The 27,525-nt window shown below is 36.8% G+C and overlaps 1 protein-coding gene across 8 annotated transcripts in view; it reads right to left on the bottom strand.

Moving 5' to 3' along the window:
• DGKB (diacylglycerol kinase beta) overlaps nucleotides 1-27,525 on the bottom strand; it is a 693,448-nt gene that overhangs the window by 32,331 nt on the left and 633,592 nt on the right. For 7 of the 8 annotated variants that reach the window (XM_073238753.1, XM_073238755.1, XM_073238759.1 and 4 more), the window contains 2 exons: nucleotides 9,522-9,642; nucleotides 8,549-8,609 (listed from right to left, as the gene is read on the bottom strand). The exons of the other annotated variant lie outside the window; for it this stretch is intronic. In XM_073238753.1, coding sequence (XP_073094854.1) covers nucleotides 8,549-8,609; nucleotides 9,522-9,642 — 182 coding nt within the window. The remainder of the gene's footprint in view (nucleotides 1-8,548; nucleotides 8,610-9,521; nucleotides 9,643-27,525) is intronic. 8 annotated transcript variants of the gene reach the window in all.

The raw sequence follows: 27,525 nt of genomic DNA, 5'->3' as shown, positions 1-27,525 counted from the left end.
TCCTCAAATTGGAAAAGATACCTCAAGACAAATGCTGGGCATAGAAGCCACAGGGCATAAATCTGCAAAGAAATAAAAAGCTAAGCTTTTCAAACAATATGGCTTCTCTCTCACTTACCAACTCTACATTTCCCGGTATGGCCCCGGAAGATGACTGGTTAGCCAGAGATGGGTAAGATTCCTCAAGGGAGGAACAACCTAAGACAGGCACAGTCGCAGGGGGACCATCAGGTGAGAAATTGGGGATCAACAGAGGTGAGGCTTAGAACCCCACCCCCCCTGTTTTGAGAGAAAGCTTCTGCATCTGTGGATGTTTTATTGCCCTTGTCTAGCCTGGATTAACACATAGTCTACAGGCACACACCTGATCATCTACATTTGCTCTCTTACAACACTAAACTATGTTTTCTACCTTTATCTTGCATCTACCTACCACTTCAGAATTTCATTTAAAAAAAATAATAATAATAAAGGGAGAAATGTGGGATTCACATATAAATCAAGTATAAAAATCAAACGAATATTCATATTAGACCTGATTGTTTATAGTTCATAATGAGTGATCAAAACCGAAAGTTTTTGTGATGACTGCCCTTGTACTGTTCACCATGTAAGAACTTATTCACTATGTAAGAATTTGTTCAGCATATAAGAACTTGTTCATTATGTTTCAGAAGATAGGAGACTGACAAGAATTAGGCTGGGGGTGGATTAATGATTGTGCATTGAGCATTGACTCCCCTATACAGAATTTTATTGTTGTTAACAACCATTTGATCAATAAATATGAGAGATGCCTTCTCAAGAAAAAAAAAAAAGAATGAACAAAGAAGAAAGGAAAAAAGAAGTAACAGGACCCAGAGATCTATGATATAATTAAGTATCTAAAACATGCCATCAAAACTTTAGTAGGAAAGAAGAAAGTTCATGGTGCTTAAATCAATACTTGAAGAAATAATGGCTAAAAATGTCCCCATATGGCAAAAGACATAGAACCCACAGATTCAAGAAGCTCAGAAAAACCAAAACAGAGCAAGCTCAAAGAAATCCATGTCCAGACACTTGTCAAAGTCAAATTGCTGTAAGACCAAGAAAAAAATATTGAAAGCAGCCTGAGAAAAATAATGTATTACATATTGTGGAGCAATGATTCAAAAGATTGTAGATTCCCTACCAGAAACCATATTATGTAAAAAACAGTATGCAAGGTATGAAAGGGAATTAACAGTGAATTTTAAAACAGTTATAATTAAATCAGAAAAGCCAGGTACATAAATGTATAGCCAAAATACAAGGCTATGCATTGGGATGACACTAAGAAGATATCAGCAGAGAGCCACAGGAGTACAAAGGATCAGGCAATCATTTCAGACAAATGGGTAGTTAAACAGGCTTCATAAGGAAATTATTGCTAAGCTTGGCACTGAAGGGAGGAATTTTATTTTATTTTTAGTATATATGCATTTACATCTCATTGCTGTCCAGGAAGATTTTGTATTGACATAAAAATACCTATATCCCAACAAGATAGGATAGTTAATTCAGGCAATTTAAGTAAAAGGGGAGAAAAGTATATCTATCAAAATAATAAACCAGAAGTAAGATTAGATGAAAGAAATGCAAACCATGGACCCTAGAGTTCTACTGGGGGAAGCCATGGATTTGCTGGGAGCCTCCTTGCAGGCCAGAAGAACAAGTCTATTTCTAAACCACGAAGTAGAGAATGGGAGTTTTAGGCACAAAATTAAATAGTGTGAGTAGAAAGCCTCTTGCAAGTGGTCCCTATGAAGCACAGCAGGCTGATGGAAGCCTTGGGAGGATAATTTAATGCCATGACAAGGATTCTGAACTTTATTCTTTGTGAGATTAGGAGGCATTTCACTTTGGGATCAGGCAGGAAGATGATCCCAGTTGTGTTGTCCAGTAGTAAATCTGGCAGCTTCGACTATACCAGGAAGAAAAACATAAGGTAGCAAAGAAAAAACAATGTAAAGAAGCTGAAAAGAACTGAATATTGTTAGAAGTGAGAAAGTTGTAACTAATTAGTAATATTAGAGATACATTAAGGCCCTGAGGAGTGACGGGGTGAGGCAGCAAGGTGTCATAACTGGAGAAAAGGCACTGGACCCCACTGGCCTTCTCTGCCTCTTACTGTGTGGCTTTGGGCAAGTTTCTTGATTTATTTCACTTCAGTATTTTGTTTTTTGACTTATGGGGGTCATAGTAACTTTACTGATTTCTTAGGGTCGTTTTGAATAAATAATAAATATGAACATACAGAACAGAAACTGTTACACAGTAAGCACTTAATAAATGTTAGGCATTGTTACCATGGTTTCCTCCAAACATCTTTAGGGCATCCAATGTCTTGAAAATTCAGTCAGCTTTCATCTAGATGATACTAATTTTGGGGCTGGAAAATTCTACATTTATATAATTTTGCATTTTCTTTCTTAATGGCCTGAGATTAATTTGTATTTAGCAAATGATTCAAGATTTTAAAACACTTTAAAGTTATGACTATGTCTAATAATTACAAGACAAACACTTAAGTAAAAATTTCATAGGTCCCAGAACAGCATTCCTCTTTCTTTTTAAAAAGTTTGCATTTTAAAGTTGTGATGGGTATATTCCCTTTGCAAAAACAAATGTCAAAATGAAGATAAACTCCAGGAAACTCCAACATCTAGGGCAAATCGAAAAAGATACAGTCTTCCTAAGAGAGGGTGCAAGGGAAGGTTAGGCAAGTAGCCAATGTCTAAGTCAAGTAGATGCTAGTGCAAGGGAAGAAAACTGGCACTGAAGCCAGAAAATAGCATCTCATAGAATGGCCCACACAGTAGAAATGGGGCAAGAGGAGGCAGTTGTCTTAGGACACCAAATGACCAAGCATCTGCCCAGACATACTAGGGAACAAGCCTAAGGCAGCAAGACCACCAGGCTTGGCAGGGATTGGTTGAGTACCAGGTCAGGGCTGAATTGCATGTTGAAGGAATTTGACACTGGACAAGTGGACTTAGGGTCTTGAGATGTATTATACCAAGAAAAGTATATAAAAAAGGCAAAGGGAGACTTAAACACATACAAATGCTTTCCAAAAGTTGCCTTGACTTCAGTTATCACTTTGACAAGTCTTTGTATTTGACCTGTCGTCATTTTAACATTTATCTTATGGTCTATTCATGGCTTCCTTTTGCTACCACATAAAAGAAAGTTTAGGAATTCTTTCTGTTTCAATCATAGCTGAAGTACCCAGAGTGATACTCTATTACAAGCTCTTTGGCATTACTTTTCATAAAAGTATCACAAGTAATAACTAATAGACAACTATTAATATTTCAAAGTAGTAACAGAATGCAACCTACATGATGTGTAAAATGAATACATAATTGATAATGCTGAGTGAAGTAGCCCAAGGCAGTTTAATTGTACTGTATCAGGAAACAGAAAGATTAAATCTTTTAAGATTGAGAAAGTATTTCCTCTTTGAACATTCCAGTTCTTTGCTTTGAGGATGTAATGAATAAAGACAACTCAAAATAACTTTTACATGTATTTATATATAAAAAAATATGTGAATGAATTGCTAGCCAACCTACATTATGTTCAGTGGAAGGAGATTTGGTAGAAAGCATTTTTAAAATTGTCATACTACCCCAAGAAGTATTTAAATTCAAATATGTACTTGTTACTGGCAGCCTAATTAGGTATGAGTCACAGCACTATGCTCTGGGGGTACAAAATGACCAAAATCATGGTCCATGACCTCAATAACCTGGTGTCTATCAAAAGAAGCTAGACAGAGCAGCTCATAATTTCAACGTATTGTAGCCAGTGCTTCGATGGAGCTATAAAGCACTGAGGATCATTGGCTTTTAGATTAATTGGAGTCAGTGGTAGGGCAGAGGAGTGGAAGAAAAGGTGATGTTCAGGGAAGGTCTCATGGAGAAGCAGCATGAAATGAGTCTCACTTTGGAGAAGAGGCAAGTGCATGAAAAGATGAAAAATAAATAAAAGATGATAAAAAACAGGAAACCTGATTCAAATTATACTTTATCATACAGAAAATGATTAAATTATTTTATCTAAGAGTGTCATGGTGAGATTAGTCTTTTATAGTAATTATGCTGGTAGAAAAGAGAAGGATAGATTAAAATGGAAAAAAAACAGAGGTGGGAAAGACTGATGTAGCTGTTGCTGGGAGTGAGAGAAATGATGGGGGTCAACTCTAGGACAGAGGTAACAGGGATGGAAAGAAAGGAAAAAATTCCACAAAAAAAATCTCATTAGATAGGCATGGTAACTGAATTTGAGAATATGGAGAGAAGTCTAAGATGACTCTCAGATTTTTAGTTTAGGAAGAACTGGGTACACATGGTTCCTCTGATTTAATATGGTAGAGGGAAGAGCCAGGAGTTTGGGAATTTAAGAAGTCGCTATTTGATGGCAAGGAAGAGATGGAGGGAGACGGATGATGAGTCGAATTTGGTTATACTGAATTTGAGGTTTAGTATAGTCACTCCTCACTTTAATAAAATTTTAATGGACTTGTAATAAATTGTGTGTGGGGGGGATTTGTAAGACATTGTGAGGGGGAGCTGGGTATGCAGATGCCAAATGAAATCTGACCTAGTAAATGACCTCCCATTTCTTACTGTTCACTTCCCTTCTTTCCTCCCCAAGCTGTTCTTTTTTATTTCTCCCCATAATAGGAGCAGATTGAGAGTCGGTACATTCGACACACTCAGGAGGGAAGACTGGGAAGAAAGAAGAAAAGGAAAAACAGCTAGGCTCTAGAGTCTAACCTAAAGACAGATTCTTCTTGAACTATTTCAATAAGAAGTCGTCTTAAAATTAATTGTCTCTTTAGTTCAATATGTTTATTAATATGGTTAATAGTTATATGGCTAAAATTCATTCTATGTTAATTCAGTGACTATTATAAAACTGTGAATACAGTAACACTTAACAAATTTCTGTTGATTACCATATGGTGATATAATTAAAAATGACATAAAAATAATCACAAAGTACATATTTGAAGGATAAATTTTAAGATCTTTGGTTTTTCCTTTCCTGATATTTGAACTCAGGATTGGTGAAATCTGTCAGTAATTACCTCAACTTTTTTTCAATTACTTTTCTTACTGTGGTAAAACATACGTAAAAAAAAAAATGAAATTGATCATTTTAACATTTTTAAGTATACAGTTCAGTGGCCTTGAGTATATTCGTAGTGTTGTCCGACCACCACTGCCATCCATCTACAGAAGTTGTATTACTTTGATCTCTTAAAAAAGCATTAATTGATGTAAGACTTAAGCCCCACTTATCACTGCCTTTCCATTTTATATATTCTACTTAAAGAAAAACAGAACTTCTGCTGTGCTCTAAAATTACATCTAGAGCAATTTCTTCATAAACTGAATATCAGCTTATGGATATTTAAATTCAGCAAGGAATTTTAACATTCTACCGATTCTCATGTTCTGTAAGAAAAATGCTGTTATTCAATTGAAGCAAAGATCTTCATTTAAAACATATCAATGCTATGAATACTAAATATTCTCTTCAGTTAAAGTGGAATTTAAAGTTCAGAACTCCATGTGGTTTTAGGAAAAAGTAGAATATGCCAGAGTGAAAATAACAATTATAAGTCTAGTACAGTTCTTGGCTCGCTGTACACTGCAATGAATGTTTTAAGTGAATAAGAGAGTTTACAAGGAAAGCAAATTAGATACTTTTTAGTCAGTTGTATAAAAGTATTATTAACTTAACAATTACGTATAGATCATGATAGTTAATAGGTAAAATGAATGACCAATGATGAATCGAAAGAGAAGTTAACAAATGTATGGTTAGGAGTGCTTGTGTAAAGTAAGGTAAAATTATTCTAAAACACTAACTAGGTTTTCATAGGCAGAGGCTTTTGAAAGCTGGAGAAAGGCAGTAAGTGATATACCAAAGGTCACACACCAGAGGTGGAGTGTCCCGAGGATGGCCTGGGACCTTTTTGGGCTGAGATCCACAGTGGCGAGGAGCCGTGCAGAGTGCAGAGTGGAGCCAGACTACCTGTATCTCAGCTTCTACTCTGCCACTATTATCTTTGTGAAATCAAACTATTTAAACTTTGCTTGCATCAGGGCTTTAAACATAAAATGAAGCTAATCAAAGGTTTTTTTGGGAGAATTAAATGTGTCAAATGAGACAGGTTAAATATCTCAAACTGTACATGGCACAAACTCAAAGCTCAATACATGTTAGCTATTATTGATGCCATTAATTCTTCTTGATTTAAAACATGGCAGAGGGACTAAACTCCCCTTTTCTATGAGAAGAGATACGCTCAGAGAATACAGAATGCTCATGTAATATGTTTGGTTTCATTGTGTTTCATGTATTTTCTTGTGAGCCAGGCTGAGGAAAAGTGACCTTTGATTAAAAACAGGAATACTGCTACAAACACCACCACCACTGAAGGCCCCTCCTCCCAGTTCACCAGAACCACCACCACGTCATCAGCAGGACGACTATCACTTGCGCCAACATAATCCTGTTAGCAATCGCCATCCACTACCATCAGCGTCAGTACATCCCACCACCACCACCTCTCTCAGCCACACCTTTAACATTCATGTGAGTATAAATGTGAACTTAAAGTGTCATCTGGAAAGTGAAGAATAATGGCCAAGCTGTAAGTACATACATGCTGGTAAAGAGAAATTTCTTAAAGAATATTCAGAAACAGATAAAGAGGTAGCAGAAGGCATGGGAAGTAGACAGTCTAGAGGGATTTTTAGAAAAAACTGTTTTGTGTTATTATTAGAGAATTAATAGATTTCACAAACCTGGGGTTTGAGTAGCTAAAAGGAATATATCAGGAATAAACAGAAGGTCATATTTATGTGTTAGATACAAACATTGAGCCAATAGTTTGAGTAAAACTATTAGAAAGATAAAATTAAATGCTCCAGTATGCTAAGTTGTATTTGAAATCTGTAGCTAAATTTGCTTAAACTAATGGTTAAGAGAATGGGTTTGAGTGAAAGAGTCCAAGGTTTGATTTTGTATCTTTTACAAATATGATGTTGAGTAAGTTATTTAACCTTCCAAAGCCTCAGTTTTCTCCATCTGAAAATGGTGATATCCATTATTTAGAGTTTGTGTGACTATTTAATAAATGCTAATACAATGTTTTAGGGCAATTATACCTCAATTAAAAAAAACTCCCATATAACTCCAGTACTTTGCACAATGCTTGTACTAATCTAAGATTAAGACCTCCCCTGTCACTCCCTAGTCAGTTTTCCTCTATCTTAATGACTCAGGAAATGGCACCATCATTCACAGGTAAGAACTAACCTGATTCATCTTTTTCCCTCTTCCCCTATCGTCCCTGCAAAGGTACCTCATTAGCAAGTTCTCCCTGTTCGGCTTCCAGAATGTAGTTCAAATCCATCCAGCTCCCTGCCCAAGCCCAGACTACCCTGACAGACCCTGTCTCCCAGCTACTACTCAGTGCAATCCACTCCCTCCATGGCAGCCAAGGTGACCTTTAAACAGGTAAATCAAATGATGCCTAAATCGTTCAATAGCTTTCTATTGTACTTAGAATCAGATGTTAACTCTTTATCATAATTTTTCCTACATGATCCATCTTCTGCCTATCTTTTCTACTTTATCTATTACTGATCTCCCCCCGACCCCCAGAAGCTTTGGTCATACCATCCTCCTTATTTCTCTAACACATTGAGCTTTTGACTCCTTGAAGAGAGACCCCAAGATACTCTTATCAAAAGTAGTATCCTTTACACTTCACCCAGTTCCTCCTCATCATTTCGCTTTATTTTTTTAACTCTTGTAATCTGGAGTTATATTTGTAAGGTATCGGTTTGTTTATATTTACTGAGTCATTTAATCTCCTATTGACAGAATGTAAGTTCCTTGATGACAATTATACTATTGATCATGTTCTATTCCCTGTTCTTTTACTTACCATGGTCTATTCTTTGTGCCAAGAGCAGTGCCTAGCACAGTCCTGAAATGTAATAAAATATTCACTGTACAAATGGAAACTGAAATTTTTTGGGTTTAAATGTCGGACTTAGATGACATCTCATTATGGAGAAAACAACTATGGGGAAAGTTTTCTATAGAGAAGAAATCCCCACAAATCCCTAAATGGAGGCAAAAGAACAGATGGGTAATAAATTTGGGTGACTTATATCTGTAGGTCCCATAAATAACTTCACCATAAGGTGCTCTCAAGTAAAAGAACTGTATCAATCTTGTTTGGCTCCAATTGGCCTATTGTATCCAAAGGTTATATACTTAGGCTACAACAAACATTCAAAAGCTAAATCATTGCCAAGGGCATATAATGCCTAAAACTTGAATGCAACATCTCTGTCAAAAAAAAAAAAAAGTTCTTGGAGACAGGTCCAAAGCTTAGGTGTTGTGATTATTTAGTTAAAGGGATATATAATTAGTTAGTTACAAGAGTCTATGATATGAAAGTGACTGAACATTTCAATTACTCTGGACTCACTGTGCATGGGGTCTGCATCCATGGTTCCCCATCGATCTGCATTGGCAGAGACTTGCTAGTCCTGGCAGGAAATATTTCATTGTTAGTATAATACTGTAATACTTTATATAACCGACTATATGTAAGATAAAAGATGATGAGACCAGAGAATGCAAATATGGCAATACCTGGGCTCTAAATTTTCCTCTTCTGAAAGATACCTCAACTCTTGACTATTAACAAATAGCCTTACATGTACCTAAGTCACAGGAATGTCAAGAGCCTTTTGGTAAATGTGGTGACATATAAAAAAAAATTCTGGATGCCAAAAGAAAAATCTAGGTTTATGTTTAATGACACAGTCAGAATTCTGACAGCCTCCTGTTTTTCATGCAAAACCACATTGCAAATCTGGGGAAAAGGTGTTTGATGTCTCAGATTTTCCAGTATGAACACTTTCATATAAATAACACCAATTATATCTGTGTTACAGCCCATGGTTTCACCTTAGGGTCAAAATAGACCTTTTTCTCTACAGATAGAATTTTGGAGAAGGTTTCTTGAAAAGGTTTCAATTTAATACACGTATAAAATCTTTCTTTATGATGATTCATTATTTAAATTCATAGAAACAATGGCACACTTTAGACCATGAAAGTATTCAAGTTAATGGTGCTTCCACAGTGCTTTCAGTGAATACTCTGGTACCTCATTAAACTAATCTGAGTGTGAATCAGATTAGAAGGGTGAAGTTTGTATGTTGTAAGTGTATCCATAGTTTTAACAAGACAGAAAAAATTTCAAATGAACCCAGTAAGTAATGCTTAACCAAAACTCTGTAAAATCTGCCAGTATCTATTCTTCTGAAATACATCACTACTAATCATTGATAATTTGTGGCACAAATAAGACAGATGTCATTATCAGAGACTTGCCTACTTTCAATTAGTTATGCCACATCACCCCTCTTTCTCAATTACAGGGATAGAAGTACCTGATGACCACAGAGGCACACTGAGCCAGCCGCCGCCCAGCACTCTTCAGTCCTGTGTATATTTGCCCCATCTCCATGGCTCCTTCCAAGCCAACCACCTCTAGCAGCTGGTCACTTAGATCTGAAAGAAAACAGCAGCCTTGTAAGCTGCAGTACTTATACATATGTGCACAATTTAATGTCAGTAGGTATTACTGTGGAGATGAAAAATGATGACTTGTTCACAAAGAAAGTTTCTTTGTCTGGATACTGAAAGTAATGAAAAGATGGCCTACTTCTGAAACTCTCAGTTTAACTAAACCTTGAGGTGCTGTGGGAAACGATTTTCTGACAGCTTATTCTAAAACAAAATGGGAAGAATGGATTCTGGGCCAAATAATGCCAAAAAATATACCAGTAGTTTTTAACATCAACAAACTTAATGTTATTCCACATGTATATATGGAACACTTATACATCCCACATTAGACATTTGGCAGCAAATACACATTTCAGCACTATAAATAAAGTATGAGGATATGCTGTCAAACATGATTTTGTTAAATTACTTGAACAAAAGACAGAGATCATGGAATTCAAATTTCTCATTTTACAGGTAAAAAGACTGAGTCTCTAAATCATTGAGTAACTGGTCCACAGTCATAGGTAATTGTATAGGAGTTTAAGACACAATATTAGTTTCTTGAAATGTTTCTCTAATGATAAGGAATATGCTACCAAAATACTATTTAGAAGCAGACTAACAATGAATGTAGTGCGATCATTTCTTTTAACAGAACATAGTAGAAAGAGGCTGCTAGTAATAGTGGCTAATTGTTGAGTATTTACTAGGTGCCTGTCACTGGGCTAATCAGTTTTTGTATATCATCTCCTTTGCCCCCCCCTCAAGACAGAGTTATTCCCATATACAGACAGGGAAGCTGAAAATGAGAGAAGTTAACTCATTAAATTCACATACCCAGAAAGTAACAGAGCCGAAATTTGAACCCAGCCACTTTGATACACAACCAATATGCTATATTTGATAAATCAACCATATCAAAAAGAGAGACTTAAAACGAATACAGAAATATTCTGTAGGTAGGGAGTTTGGATAGTAGGAGTTGCAAGGTCCCTTTCCCACCTGAAGATTTTCATTCTGCCAGAAAGCAGAGGAGGCACTGACACCAAGAGACCCTTGTGGGGCCGAGCCCCAGCACACACAGCCCATCTACCAACTGAGCTCAGACAGCATGACCCTTAGAGGCAAAATTTTAGGTGCACATATATGGTCCTTTTCTATTTTAATATTCTCATGTGTTTCAAATGTAAATAAAGAGTTTAATATTGTTTTTATAGCAGAAAAAGCAGGCTTAAAGTGAGAGGGCATGAAGGCTTAAAAAGATGGTCACATAACAGCTGATCATAGCTGGGACTGGATTTGAAGAAAAGCAAATGTATTTGATTGGACTCCATTTTGTACAGAAAACCCTCATTCCCCATTAATGTATCCATTTTAGCATGGAGTTCACAGATGTAGATGATACACGTTCAGTGTAGTTCTACTGTGTGTGGCAAACAGCCCTTTGAAAACTCAAACTTTGTTACACTCGTGATGATTGGCAAATTTAGTATAAGCCCCTTAAGACAGAAAGTCTGACCAAGCCACTGTACTTTTATAAGTGAACTGATAAAAAAAGTAGTTTTTAAACTTTAAGCTATATCTGTAGCATGAGATTTCTCCAAGTGAACACAACTTTCTAGCTACAAAATCAAATGTTAACAAGTCATAATAACTTAGAACATTCACCTTGCTGTTCTAAACCCTATTTATACTTACTTCTCATGAAACTTATTCTGTGTTTCTAGTTTAAATTTATGTTGCAAAGAACAGATGGACAAGGAATGGAAACATATTCTTTCAGCTGTAGCCTGCACTAAAATGTGCTTGGCTCTATAGCCTGGGTGTTAATATACGCATTTCTTAGATATATGTCAACCAGAAAACTACATTGTGGCAAGCACTAAAACTCCAGATGTGTGTCTGGTGATATTTATAAAACAACAACAACAGGACTGAAGTTCGTATTTAGTATTATATATTTCATACTGCCTGATTTGGAAAAAGGTGAAATTTTTTGCTAATTTTGTAATGTTCTGGTTGATGGGAACTATTCTACAAGAAATGAAACACTTTCTCATGACAGAGTTAATCTGTGAGCCCGAACTTTTCCATGAATCACAGGGATTGTCTACACCCACACCATATTGCTACTGTCTACCACCCTCCTTCTGATTTTTTTCTTTCATTTTTTTCTCTTTGTTTTTCTCCCTGCAAAAATGCCCTGAAAATCAGTTCTGCCATTAAAAATCAGTAATGAAGATATTTATTTTGGATTTAGAAGACCTAGGCTTTTAAACTTTCATGTTCTTGTTAAAAAAAGAATTGTAGAGTAATAGTAGAATATTTACTAACTCTGATAAAGGTAAGTAAATACCATATTCCTTTTAATTAGGTGTTCAGGAAAAAAAAAACACAAAGAAACTCTAAATTTGTGCCATACAAATTGGTTCCCATTATTTTTGATACAATAGTCTGCAATGTCTGTGTACAACTGATGGGTCTTGCATATTGTCTTTGAGATGAGGGTCCTGATTGATTTCCAAGAGATTCTATATACACAATTTTGAGTGGTGTTTCTATATGTGGTGTCCCCTAAAAACTTCAAAGATCTCCTGTCTTCACATTCTAGCTGAAATTTATTTTAAGTGCAGAGCCCCTTGGGATGTCATAACCAACCAGATTAACCAATGGACTTGCTACCTGGCTATTGATTTCATACTTAAAAAGTAGGAGTAGCACACTGCAGTCCACGGACCTGCCCCGCTGCCTCTTTCTGTATGGCTTGCAAATTAAGAAAGGTTTTTACACGTTTACAAAATAGAAAAAAACTTTTTTAAAGAGTAATATATTGTGACATCTGAAGATTTTATAATTCGAATTTCAGTCCATATATTAGTTTTATTGGATCACAGCCATACTCATTCATTCGGGTTTTGTCTATGGCTGTTGGCACTACAGTGGTAGAGTAGTTGCAAGTATGGTAGAAACCATACGGCCCACAAAGCCTAAAACATTTACTATCTGGACCTTTACAGAAAAAGTGCCAACCTGAGGCTTGAGAGAAACATGAACACTTTCAGGCCGTTGAGGTTTTCATGTTAGTACGACCACTGTAAATGCTAAATGGCGTCACAGTGGCTTGAATGACATAATGTCTGAGCACCTGAGTGTATGGTGCCCTGCTTAAAACAGCTGTTCTCAACCATGGAATCTTACAACACTCAGTATGTGAGGTTTCTCATAATAAGTTTGTTATTAATCATGAAATCCCAGTTTCCAAATAACTTTATTATGAAAGAAACTAGAGCAGCTTAATGTGCCACATTATGCTCAGTCTTTGTTGCCTGGCTGGCTTTCCTGAGTGTGCGAAGAAAGCAGGAGTCATAGATAGAAATGCAGAAGTTGCAGCCAGACCTGGAGATTTATATGAGAATCAGCTCCACCTGTGAGAGTCACCAACGAGGAATGAGAAATGCTGACATGACTTTGGAACTGTGTGTTTATCCTGGGCGAGAGCCTGCTTTTGTTGAGGGGAAGAATGGTCTATTTCTAAAAGAATTAACATGTCTTCCCAAATGGCTCTGTGGGGGTAATAGAGGCAAGAGAATCTGCTAAATTTGGTATTTTCAGATTTAAAATAGAAAGTTCAGGAGAGGTGTATCAGAGGGCAGAAAGTTAATGAAATAACCAAGATTGGGTCATATAGAGCAAGATTCTCAACACAGGGTCTGTGACTCTAAGTGCAGAAAAACACAACTTTATTTTCACTAACATGCAAGTGAAGTTAAGCATTTTTTTCAATTTTCAATTTAGGCAAGAAGGCACATTTGTAGAAGTACTTAGGACTCTGTCACTGATAGATATCACAGATTTCTCTATCACATGATTGTCACAATATTTCAAAATGCTATTTACACTAATACTTTGAAATCCTAATTACTGACTCTGTGCCAGATTTTAGAAGTTAATTTAATAATAAAGAAGCACATACAATACTAAATCAAAATTTTCTGTAGTATTTTAATATAATTGGTTTCTTTTGTTAGCCAAAGAGAAGTATCTTATTTTTATGAATTTTTGACACATTGCTCTGAGAAGAGCCAGTAGATTTCACCAGACTAGCAGAGAGGTTTACAGCATTACAATGGTAAGAAAGTTTCGAGTTTCATTTGCTTTGCATTGACAGGTAAATCTTTTCCTGAACATTGTTAGTGCTGCATTATTTTCTTACACAGGTAATCAGGGTATGGAGGTAAAATCAGAAAGTCAGGGGTAAAGTATAAATTTGAGAACACAGGAGCAGCACAGCTAATAAGTGGGTAATATTTATTCATAGCTTATTCTCTTCATGTTTGACAGTTATGCACTGATAATATGTCTCATTATATAATTGTTTCAGACTGCCGTATGTGAGGGAACAGAAGAGGATGCGTTACCAACACAGACTGAATGTGGGTTGTAGCATTTTAGCATTTCGTGGAATATCTTGTGTACTGAAGTGAGAGGAAGGGGGCAGGGCAGTGTGTCCTCCTTTATGCACAGTGTCCAGCCCCTTGCCACAGCACGGGGGGAGGCCCAGTCCTGGGGCACACTCATGGACTCATGTGCCACATTTTGTAATCACCATAAATTGCTAATTATATCACCATCTATTAAGTGCTTATTTGGCCATGGTGAGACCAGACCAGCTGTGGAGTTGAACCTTCTATGTATGGGTAGATTATAAGCTTTCCAGTGATGTGTCATTTGTCTAACAAACTATTCAAAACATACAATCCAGAATAACATTTAAAAAGCCAAGGTATGTATGAAATTCACCTACCAAAGTGGATGCTTCAGGGATTCTTCCCTAACATGTCCATCTACTGCCCACTGATTCTTAATTTAGATGACTTCTCACAAGCATAAAAAGTAGTTTTCTCTGACCTTAATAAATTAGAAAAGGGGATGAGTGGACAGAGCTAAAGCAAAAATTTTTTAATATGGACTTTGTTTCACAGTGCAAGTATGTCACTGTTAAAGCAGACTTCTAGTGCCTTCAGGAACATAGTAAGCAGTTATAAGTCTATCAGAGAAATGGGGAGGGATAGTACATATATGCCTACTGTGGGCAGGCTCTCTGCTCAGGGATTTACAGGGATTACAATTTTAAAACTCCCAACAATCCTTTGAAGCTGGTATTCTTCTCATTTTATTGATGAGAAAACTATGCTATACTTGTCTGTCTTCACATACAGCTGAAAATTTGGTTTTCCAACTATGTATGCCTGACTTCAAATACCACATTATTGTACATACTGAGGACAGTAAGAACCAACCAATTAAATGTTATCAGTGGTGGAAGAGAAATAAGCACTGCAAATAAATTATGTAACACCTTAAAATGGTACCTCTAATAATACTATTATTAAATCAGTTCAGATGTTGTTGCCAAATTAAAATATAGTACATAACTCCCATTGACAATGACTATTCCAGGTCATATGTGAATTACACTCTAAAGAAATCTACAAGAAGGCTAAAAATGCAAAATACTTTTTGGAATGATTTCCATCCAAAATGATTAAAATGTAGACACTAAAAAGATTAGAGTCTGGTATATAAATGGATTAACTGGAGTTATTTGGAAAATCAAGCTGCATGAAATATCCTATTTACTGTTGAAATCTGAAAAGTAACGGGTTAAGGCACATATACAGATATTATTTATACATTAGAATCACATGCCTGCTTTTAAAAATCACTTTTAAAGAATGGATTTGATCATCTCTTTTAAAGCCATCTGGTTTTAAAAACAACTAGCCAGAGCTCACTATAACTATATATTTTCATTCTAAAATTCTGAATCTCCCTAAATGGATCCAAGAAATGTAAAGACCAGAATCAAAAAGTGGCGTATAGTCAACAACCTCCCTTACTGGGACCAAAGTGGTTCAGGGCCTACAAATCACTTCTTTATGGAGTGCTTGAAAAGTGATCTTCACCCCTGGAAGCACAATGAAGGAATCAGAAGCGCTTCATTCACAAGGCCCATAGAGAACCAGCTTAAAGACTTCCCACAGCAGTCTACTGGTACAACTGGCAACGTGTATTATTAGTAAATGTAAGTGGAGCATTTATGAGCACAAGCCAGCAGAGAATCTAAATGCTGCTGCTCCTGGGTTCTTGAGTCAGTGTGTTCTTGTTAAGCTTTGTGGAGGGACTGAAGGCTGTCGCTTTTTTTCTGTGTGAATGAGCCATTAATGTATGTGGGCATGTTTTCACAGCACCAGGCCTCCCCTGTCTTCTCCCACAAACCAGGCTACCGCATGTGTCTCCTCATATTAGCACTGTCACTAAACAAAGCAAATGCTCCTGAATGACGGCTGATGTCAGCAAATTGTGAACAGCTTCTGGGGGGGCATCCTGCACTCTACCACTGATGCCTGCGGAGGCGGTGAAGTCACCAAGGCAGATCATCAACCCTTATTCTTCTCACAACCGAAAAGTCCCAACAACTAAAAAAGAAGCCTCCCAGATGAAAATCCAGCTTATCAGTGCCACTATTACATTCAGTTTCCAGAAGCACTATGAAAACCGGTTGTTTTCTTCAATTATATAATAGACTATAATGGCATGTTTTACTGTCCCCTTATTGTAGTTCCAATGAAATATGGAAAAACACCTGCGAAAAACAATAAAAATTTTAAAACATGGTAATGCATTTGAACTCACTTATCAACCTAATGCTGAAAATTAAAATAAAAAACCATAATGATGAAGAATAGTAATTGACACTAAAATTGCTCCATTTAACAGAGATGGCTTTTATATCCAATTTATCCTGATTACATATAAATGTCATACTCCCACAGGAAAATTGAGAGATCCTGTTGTATTGGGGTTACTGTGCCTTCTTACAACACGTAACAGAAGCACGGCTGGTCAGAAGCCAGTCTTACTGTCCTGGCAGTGTGTCTTCAGAAAACAGGTTACATGACTAAACAGAACTAAATCCTAATAACCTTCATTTAGAACTTTTGTATATTGGTAAAATATAGGATTAAACCCTGAAATCTGGTGTTCTGCCAGAGAATCCTTGAAAACCTCCTGAGTTCAAGGCTCTGCACAATAAGAATGCTAGTTTCTACTTAGAATACTATGTGCTTTTAAGGGGCTTTGCTGTTATGCAGGACAGAGAAGATTCCTGTCCCACCCTGCAAGTGAGAACAGGACAGGAGAACAGAAACTGAGATAGGAACTGTATTGTCTTAAGCACTAATAACACACTTGATAGCATCATTGCCTCACCATTTAAAGATGAACAGTTCTTCACTCGTCAGTAAAGAATCATTCAAGTCAAAGAAGACTGCTTAATTTGGTTTTTCATTTTTTTAAGCTTGCAAGAGATTGTAGACAGATGGGCCATCACATTTAATAGACTACCGGATAACAGGTTAGTACAGCTTGTTGTACACCTGAATTCCTCTATTTTGTATATATCCTTCCTTTTTTCTTTCTTCTGTAGTAAGATAATTTTATGTTATGATTTTCTGACTACAGGAAAATAATTCTATTATGACTTGGATTACTAAATTGAATTAATGTTGACATAAGTACTTGTATTTGGAAGGGATTTTTAAATTCATCCCATTTGTAAATACTTATAAGAAATACAATAATATCCTCTGTCATGGCAGTTATGAAGTTACTAGCAGAAAATCCTTTCAACACATGAAATCACTTAGAAGAGAGCACTTTCAACCTACTACTGTATAGGAGATTTTCAGTATCTATTCACCTTATGAAGTTTATTAATCATGCACTGCCAAGCTTCCAAAGAGCTTGCACTTAAAAAAAAAAAAGAATAAGCCCTTGTATATAGACATGTTGAGGGATTCAGATAAGTACAAAAGGTCTCTGTGAAAAAGTTTTCCTTTACATTTTAAAAAGGATGTCATTTTATCTCTTTAAAAGAACTGTACTGATATTAATCCAGCTTTTAAAAACTTGCTGTAGAAAATACAGCAACATTCATGACTAATAGTAATGTGAAAAGTAGAAATGGAACATTGTAAGTACTTTCGTCCCTAACAACACTTGAGGACATAAGAGAAGTTCAAATGCAAACTTTCAGGTTTCCAACACTGAAAACTAAGGACTTGATCTCCCTTTTCAAGGAGTTGCTTTGCGGGTGGGGGAAGCCAAAACCTCTTTTATAGTACAAACTTCACTATTAATATAATAACTCATTCTTCTTCTACCTCTTCTTTTAAGAGACATATCCTTCTTTTTTCAACAGTTTAAAATACTTCTGAATTCATATTCTTGGTGAAAAGAAAAATAATTCTGTTTAGTCTTATTCTTTATAAAGTTATTTGTTTAAAAGGGCTTCACTGTATTGGTCTTGTAGCCCTTCGTACAAGAGAACAAAAGCAGTTCTATGAAAGAAGTCTAAACTTGGACAAACCGTAAAAAAAAAAAGCAAAGTTCCTCTCTGTTTTTATCAAATTTGATTGCTGCAGCTGTTCCCAGTTTCTGTATTTTAAAAATAGCCTTATTCAGTGCCTTGTTGGCTAAAGGCCAGAGTGCCATTAGAACATGCTGTACGGAAAACCTCTATTCAGTTACAGATACAGAAATATATTTAAGATCAGTGGGGGTCATCTGCAGCAAACACTTGTAAAGGAAAATAGAATTTTAATGTGTTTGGACTGGTCGCCACTTTTACCAGATAGTTTAAAGCTTGTATGCAGAATCTTCCTGTATTCATTTTTTTCTCATAGGTAAAAATACAGAATGAGTATGAATTTTATTGGAAAAGTATTATTAGAAAGATCTGTTTCTCCAATAGTGGTTATATGGTTGAGACACATATTTCAAAGAATACCTATTAGTGTTTTCTATTTGACAAATTCACAGGATGCATCCAACTAGAGGAAAGATAGGTAATATTGAGCAAAGGCTAGAAAGGGAATTGCAACTTCTCTCTGATGTAGGTCATCTAACTAAGGTCACCAGGTGTGAAATAGACCAATATGCCTGGGAAAAAATGAGTCTATGGACTTATTTTGGACTGATAAATTTATACCTCTGGCCTAGAAGTATGTGGGGATAGGGTCAAATAACGGAATTATTCAGTAGAGTCTGAGAGCTGTATTCTCTATCTTTTCAGATATTTCCTTTTTCCTCAACAAAGGAAAGAAACTAGCATTTGCAACTAAACAGAATGATAAAAGAATGTTGATTTGAGTTGCAGGTACAAAGAATTTGTTCTGCATGGGTCACCAATAAAAAGAAGGAATTTCTAAAGCCAAGGAATAAGAATAGTAAGAAGACTTAGAAAACTGGGGTCTAAGGAGAACATGGGTGAGAAGAGCAGCTTGCATTAGGACGATGTACATCATTGTCAAAAAGTGAAGCATCTGAGATTTTTACCTTTTTTAAAAGCTAATATATTAGCTCTCCACAGTTTTGGGAAAGCTGGTAAAAGACACTGGTAGAAGACATGAATTTCTGGAATCAGAGACCCAAGGCTTTATTACTCACAATATTTGTCAGTCCCCTGAACCTCCATTTCTGTAGGGTGAAGCAGACAGCATTTCCACCATGGAATCAAAGGGGATAGAGAAACTTGGTTAGCACTCTGCAGGCTTCTTGGGACAGGACAGGGCTCAGTGTGAACCCAGGGGCAGAAACAAGGCCCAGACTGGTCTTATTTCCACATGAAATGGGGGTGAAGACATGATGTCCAGGTGTTGTAGGTACAAGGCATAGTGGAACCCAAAGCTCAGAGGGATCAAGCTGGTAAGTGGAATAAAACTGCACTGTAACTGGGCTGGGGGCAGCCCACTGCAATGGAGTTCTTTATAAGGCTATTAGATTGATACAGTTAATTTACTAGGTTTTTGCTTTATGATTTCTGAAGTAAAAGTTGTAGTCATGACAAAGTACATGGTGGCTTAGATCTCTAGATAGAAATATCATAAAACAAGACATTTGCAATTTACTGAGGGCACTTAAATCCTTAAGAGAACTGACATGGAAAAAAACATGGAATATAGCACTAGTGCTACAGCAGGCACATATCCACTGTATACATTGCCAAAAATGGAGAGTATTTAACGCTGTGGATGGTGGCTGGGGAGTGGGGAGAGCTGGAGTGGGAGGGGTTTGGGGAAAGTCATTCTGGAACTGATGATATTGAAGGTAAATTTAAGTTTCTTCATGTTAGTTTGGGTGATGCTCTGAGAAGAGTGCCTGGAAATAAAATGCCATTTAAAAAGCACATGATATATTCAGTGGATTGTAAAGACGTTCATTTTCTTGGATTATAAATAGCAATGGGAAGAGTGAGGAAGAGGTGATGAGGATTTAGACAGGAAGGACTTTCTGAAACCTGCTTGGGGCCTTGGATTTCCTTGTAGTTGACTGGGGCCAGCTAAGATTTGTAAGCTAAGTAAATAGGCGATTAGATTGTATTTTAAAAACAACATTCAGGGAGTCAAGAGGAAGAGGGATTTGTAAGGAAATGAGCTGGGAAACAGGGTGACCATTTAGAAAGAAGCACTGAAATAATGCTGGTGAGATGACAAGGAGCTAAAGTAAGGCTGTGACCATGTGCATGAGCAGGGAAGCTGTTTAGGAGGCAGAAAGGGCAGGACTGTGACCTGGGAGGGGGGAGGGATAGAAGGCACAGTGACGTGGTCCAGGCTCGTGAGACACACCAATGGCAATGCCATCAACCAAGATGGGAAAACTGGGGGAAAAGCAAGTGGGGAAGCCGAAAACATGGTGAGTGTGGTTTAGGGAATGCTGACATCACAGAGCTCTCTGAAGCTCAAGAGAGACTGCCTAGAGAAAAATATGTCCGTAGTGTTGGAAACTCTGTTGTCATTATTAAATCTCAATCCTCATTATGATTGAACAATATTGATAATTTCATTATTTTTACTAACTGCTCTAAAGATGACAATGAATTTGCCACATTCTTTGATATCTTTTAAATAGCATAAGTAAGTTAGGATTAGATCTGTAACAATGTAATAAAGTGTTATAACTGCCTACTAAATGTTTTGTTTTCAAATATTTCCAAATAGGATTACAATTTGATAGTATTTCTAATGATTAAAATGAGAAATAGATTTTAAATTCTTTCTTCCATCAGAAATGGCCAGGTACTTATTTGCCATTATAACATGTCCATCATTCCATTACATTTTAGTTGCTAGAGCATTTTGAGTTTTGAACTCTGTTAAATGATGATTTATTTTTTCCAGATAAGTCACTATTCAAGAGGCACTTACTTATTACACATGTTTTTCAGCATATGTTGCAAGTTTATTTTAATGCTGAAGAGGCACATTATGATCAAAGCAGAATTCTGCCCAATTTAAACTGTTCCAAGCTATTTTCATACATTCACTCATGTAATACTGTAAGATTTACATTAAAATGAATGCTCCTCTACAATTAAGTGATTCAGTCAACATTAAAAAAAAAAGGTGCAAATGTGTGCAATGTGAAAAAAAATCAACAGATGTGCGAATAATCTCTGCTTGGGGGCCGGTATCAAAAAGAACAGTAGCCCTCCCTCCCCCGACGAAAAAGTTCCAACTTTTACTGTTGTACATTTTAAAGTTTTTCTAAACCATGTTAAAGGACATAAACAGAATCACAAGATTTTTCTCTTATGATGACAAGTGGAATAGCCAATAATAAATTGGAGCATTAGCACATTATAAACCTCAGAATCAACAATAGCACTTACAAATTGATCTATACTTTGATTTCACCTCATTCTCATACTCTTCTATTCTGATAATGAATACTCTCCAAGGGCAGCAATGTATCAGCATGTCCAGCAAAAGTTCATATGTATAAACTAGAATATTTGGCATTAAAGCATTTAAAAAGGAATTAGCCAGCTATGACACAAGAACAAAAAGAAAAGCACCTGCAGGCCAGGGCATGCTGTGGTCCAGCCTGAACACCACATTGGGTCTCATCTCCTTTACCATCCTAGTCAGGTGAGTGGCATATCCTCCAATTTTACAAAGCTCATCCTGTACAATCATACACACTGGGGCCCTGGTAAAGATCATGGAGCTGTAGGAAATGTGAAGGTTTGGTTAGATGGGATAAATGAGACCAAAGTGCATCATAAAGCTTCACTGCTGTTTCCATCAGGTATATTGTGGTCACCACTGGAAGAATGCCCAATCTTCGTATACTTCAGCAGGTGTGGAATGAGGAAAAACTAGATAGGTTGTTGGCAATCTGAAATATTTAGGGAATCTGAAGCATCTCATCAGAGAGCAACCATCAGAGCTACTTAAGTGCCATCCTTATTCTCTCCTACTCCAGGGACACGCAGGATATTTACCCCTCTTGCTATTTTAACTGAGTTTCCCAGTACCATCCACTTGAGAAAATATAAAATGGGAAATGGCATTCACTGATGAACATATTCCTAAGTGGGAGGAAAATGAGTTGATGTTATTGTACTTAAAAATACTGTCCATTAATGTTTCTTCAGCTAAGATTTATAGAAATCACTGCTACCATTACATACTTTAAAATGAGGACAGTACTTTTATTCAGAAATTTCAACATAATGCTCTGCTACAGTAGATAAAAGTTTAACACATGGCAGCTTGTACAGTGAGGCCTAGTATGTGCATCCATGTCAACTCTGATGTTGAAAAAGCTTCAACTGTTCTGATTTATTGTAGCTCTTCTACACAGTTCAACAAGTAGTCTTGGTGAAGTGAACCATCTAAATGTGTCCATATGTGTCTATTAGATAACTATAAGTGAGGAAATGATTAGCCTGAGGTCCCTGATTAAGTTCAATCCATTACATGAGACTGCCTCTCCACCCACATTTTAAATTGGAAAATATAAAACTGCTCAGAAAACACAGAATTTATGATTTAGTGAAGAGTTAACATGACTTAAATTGTCTCATAAAAATCTTCATTGGCTTTTTGCCCATGAAAACTAAAAGGTTCAAGTTCTTAGTCAACTGGCTAAGAGGAAGTCTAGAGTGTTTTTGGAACATTATGAAATAGCCAAGACCCATGTTGTAACAATAGGACAGCAACTATTTTCCACACAAAAAAGAATGTTAAAAGCAGAGTCATGGATGTGGGAGGGGAACTTATACTCAGGTGGATCAATTCAAGGAGAAAAAGAAAGGTATTACTATGAGTTGTTTCTGTTCTTTATCTCTAGTAGTTACACTCATGCAGTTCTTTGAAGTTAGGGAATGTGTCTTTATTCAGAAAAACTTCCAAGCACTGGAATCAGCTTTCAGTGTGTGCATGTGGGTGCATGTGTGTGTATCATCCCACATTAGTTGTTCAAGAAAAATATTGTAATTTTTATTTCCAGTTAATTAACTTAATTCTGCCTCCATGTTCCCATTACTCTGTCTTATAAGTGAATTCCATTTCAGCTATTTTTAAAGGCCAATTTCCTCTCTAAAGATTGTATAGTAGCCAGGAAAATTTGAGAAAAGCCTCTCATTTTTAATGTGTCATATGACCACTGTTATTTATGTTATATAAATTTGCATTCTTATGCCATGCACATGTGGAACTGAGAAAACTTGCTATGATTTGGCCTGGGGCTACCTCACAGTTCCTCCACCTCAGATGGAAGATGTCTCCACAGCTCTTTCATTAGATGACATTTTACGTTCTCCTCAGGGCTCTCCTAGAGAACCGCTGGTTGTTCCACACCGGCTTTGGGACTCACCCACAGTAACCCTTTTCCCTGCCTTTCCCTTTCTTTACCCCTGAAAGCATCTCTTTCTTTGGAGCATCTCATAACATCTCTTAAGGGAGCAAAAGTCACAAATTTTTGGCCATGCTGCTGAATCTGGCCCTCAGAATTATTGTTTGACTAATACATGCTATATCATAAAATTTTAAATTGTCATTAACATTTTTTCACTCTGTCAAACTTTTCCTTTAGAAACCACTTTACTGAGGTATGATTGACACACAAAACGTTGTATATATTTAATGTACAGAAATTGATGAGTTTGAAGATAAATATACACCCTTGAAACTACCACCACAATTTATGCTGTAAACATATCCATCATCTCCAAAAGTTTCCTCCCTTCTTTTTTGGTCATAAAAACATTTAGCATAAACTTTATTCTCCTAGCAAATTTTTAAGTTTAAATACAGTGTTGTTAACTATAGGCTGTTTGCTATACACTAGATCTCTAGGAATTACTCTTCTTAGATAACTGAAACTTTGTACCTTTTGAGTAATACTTCCCTGTTTACCCTTTCCCACCATTTCCTGGTAACCATCATTCTGTTCTCTGTTTCTAGGAGTTTGACTATTTTAGATTCCTCATATAAGGGGGATCATGTAGTATTTATCCTTCTGTGTCTTGTCTGGCTTATTTAACCTAGCACAATGTCCTCCATGTTGTCACAAATGGCAGGGCTTTCTTTCTTTTAAAGGCTGAATGATATTCCATTATATATTTATACCACATGTTCTTTATTCATTCATGTGTTGGACATTTAAGTTACTTACATATCTTGGGTATTGTGAATAATGCTGAACTGAACATGGAAATAAAGGTATCTCTTCAAAATTCTAATTTCACTTCATTTGGGTATATGAGGAAGTTGAATTGCTGGATCACATAGTAAGGAGTTTTATTTTTGATTTTCTGAGGAATCTCCATACTGTTTTCCATAATGGCTGAACCAATGTACAGTCCAACCAATAGTTCCCAAAGGTTCCCTTTTCTCCACATTCCTTGTGAGCATTTGTTATCTTTGTCTTTTTGATAATGGACATCCTAACAGGTGTGAGGTGATATCTCATTGTGGTTTTGACTTGCATTTTTCTGATGATTAGTGATTTTGAGCACCTTTTCACATACCTATTGGTTATTGTATGTTTTCTTTGTAGAAAAATCAAGTTTCTGGCCCATTTTAAAATCAAGTTAATTGTTTTTGCTAATGAGTTGTATATATGATTCTTTATATATGTGAATAAAGTGAAGATTCCTGTGGCCAGGATTCTCACCTGGCCCTGGTTGGCTAGCTCACTACACGTGTGTGGGCAATATGTTGTTATTGACTCTATATAAAGAGCCCCACTGTGCTTTGGGAGACACAATGGCACAGATGCACGGCTGCAGGAGAGCAGAGGATGGAGTGGTGGCAGAGCCGTGGACAGAGACTGGGACGGCTGTGCAGGCAGAGAGGCCCAGAGGACAGCTGTGTGGGCAGAGAATCCCAGAGGCAGAGACTGGCTTGCTGTATGCAGACTCGTTCTGAGGGAACAGGATTCTAGTGATTCAACTGCCACCGTGGGAATAAAGTTGGGTATAACCCTTCCACTCCAAGAACGTTCCATTGAGCCAACCTGCCCTCTTTGAAAATCTCCTCATCTTTAGACAGGGCATGTCCATTCCAACTCGACCACATCCCTGCCCAGAATGCTTCACCTCTGGCCCCACCAGCAATTTATGGTTTTGTTTTCTGAGCTTAGAATACTAACTGCAAAATGTCCCAGGGCCAGAATGTGGAAAAGCCTATTATACCCATTAAACTGGAATGGCAGAATACAAGCAGACAAGCCAAATAATAATATAATGAATGTCTACACATTAGATACATGCAAAGAGATAGATAGACAGATAAACATATACAAGACAAACTACAGATGCAAATAAGATCATTCTGATATATAACACTAACCAGGTGATAATTTAATAATGCACATATTCAAGAGAAAAATTTTTGTGTGCCAACTACAAGCTGTCAATACCTTAAAGAGTTGGCATTACTGAAATTAATTAGAAAGACATGAAATTAATTAGAAATTAATCCTCATAGGGATTCCAGTCTAATCAAGGCTGTGAAATCTACCCAAACAGCTCATTAAAGCACCAATTTAAAAAGTGAGAGGGGTTATCATAGGGCTAAATTCAAGGTGCTAGGTCATTTGTAGGAAGAGAAATTAACCAACCTTATGGGAAAATTTTTCAGAGAAAGTCATGTGTCAGCAACAGCTTGAGGAATCTGAGCCTCAGACTGGTGAAAAGGTAGGCGATGGTGGTTTTAGGTAGAGGAAACATACATGCAAAGTACAACAGGTGAGATAAATCCTGATGCTTAAAATGATTTAGAAACCATTCAATATGTCTGTAGCACAGAATTTCAGAGGGTAAGAGGGAAAAGGCAGTCAGGCTCAAAAGTAAGCAAGCGCATGGGTACATGACTTTACAAACCATGTTCAAAGGTTTGGACTTTTGTGAGGGGCTACTGGTTCCCCCATTGAAACATTTTATGCAGTAGAAAACATAATCATATTTTTAGTGTTGAAAAATTGCATGACCCCTCTGAAATCCAGCTTCTTCTTCATTTCCATATAAGTGGAAATAATGTCACATATTCTGCTTGCTTCCCTGGATTATTGCAAAGATCAAATAATGGATGCTAAAGTTCAGCAAATTCTAAGATACTTCAGCAAACTCTAAGTCACAAGTAATCCTTACATTGGATGAAATTCACTGAATGTTTCAACTAATTTTGTAGGAGGTGAGTGAGCAGGATCGCTGATAGGTAAATAAATTTTATTATGTAAGACAATAGTACTAAAGGACGTATTAATTACTAGCAATTATTTAAGAGAAAGACATATACAGAAAACATAAGTATTAGGGTAAAACATACTAGATGGAGGCTATAGTTGTTAAAAATAACTTGTAAATCTTTTCTCTTATTATATTGTTTCTCTCATTGGGTTTTGAAGACATTTGTCATGTTTTCTGGCTGCCAATAACTTTTTAAGCAACCTTCCTATGTTTCAGGAATATTAATTCTGCCTGGAGCAAGAAGGCAGCAGCTCATTGCCCTGCCTCCTTTGCGCTCAGCATATGATCCATCAGAATGTGACCCATTAATATGTGATCCATGAGTGTGTGACCCACCAGCATGTGACCTATGCCTTGCCAATCAGGTGCACCAGGGTGAGACTTTAGTTTGGAAGGCTGTGATCTGAAGAAGGAGGAGTCAGGCAGAAGTGATCCTGGCTAGGCTGGCATGGAGACATTGTTCTCTGAAGGAGTAGGATCAGAGGTCCAAGTGGCAGCATCCTGTTTGCAGCATTTCTGTGGTAAGGTATTGTATTTGTGTCCAGAAGCAATGAGAGTAAAGTTTCTGTAGAAAAGACAGGGTGGTGTACTTTGCTTGTAGTTCCTGACTGAGTGGCTTTTAAGCCTGATTCTCTGTCCTTTGGAGAGATTTGGGGGCTACTAATACCACGAAACAAGTTCCTTTTCTTTTGCACAGGTGAGAATGGATGCTGTTGTTTGCAACTAAAAATCCTTACTGATAATATGTGTCAAAGTGTAACTATGACTTTTTTTATCCTGAGGTGGCAGCTTTCCAGTTTTACACCTTTATCGTACTCAGGAACTAGGGCATGAAAAAGTGAGGGCAAGAGCTCAATGTGGAAAAGAAGAGGAGAAAGCAATGGGTCTCCATGCTACATCCTCAAAGGAAAAGCACAATTTTTTAAAATTAACCTAAAAACTTAAATATGACTTAACATAATTTCTCATTTGATCCTTGAATACTTCTACAGAATTTTGTAAACTGTGTAAAGCTCTACTCCATGATCTTTTCAGTAAAGTTTTATAATTACTAAACATGTAAGCTTTATAATAGGAATCTGGGTCCAGATTGTTGCTTCTTAAATTATTGTGTGATCTTGGAAAAATATTTAATTCTGCAAGCACCTGTCTCTTCACCTGTAAAATGAAATAAAAATACCTAGTAAGAGAATATATTCAACACAGCACCGTGCTTAGCACAGGACAGGCATTCACGAGTTGCTATTAACATCAAAAACAATAAAAGTACTTCTTTGAATTAG

The sequence above is a fragment of the Manis javanica genome, chromosome 6 (genome assembly GCF_040802235.1).
Source record: "Manis javanica isolate MJ-LG chromosome 6, MJ_LKY, whole genome shotgun sequence".
NCBI lineage: Eukaryota > Metazoa > Chordata > Mammalia > Pholidota > Manidae > Manis > Manis javanica.
This window is presented reverse-complemented; position numbering and strand designations above follow the sequence as displayed.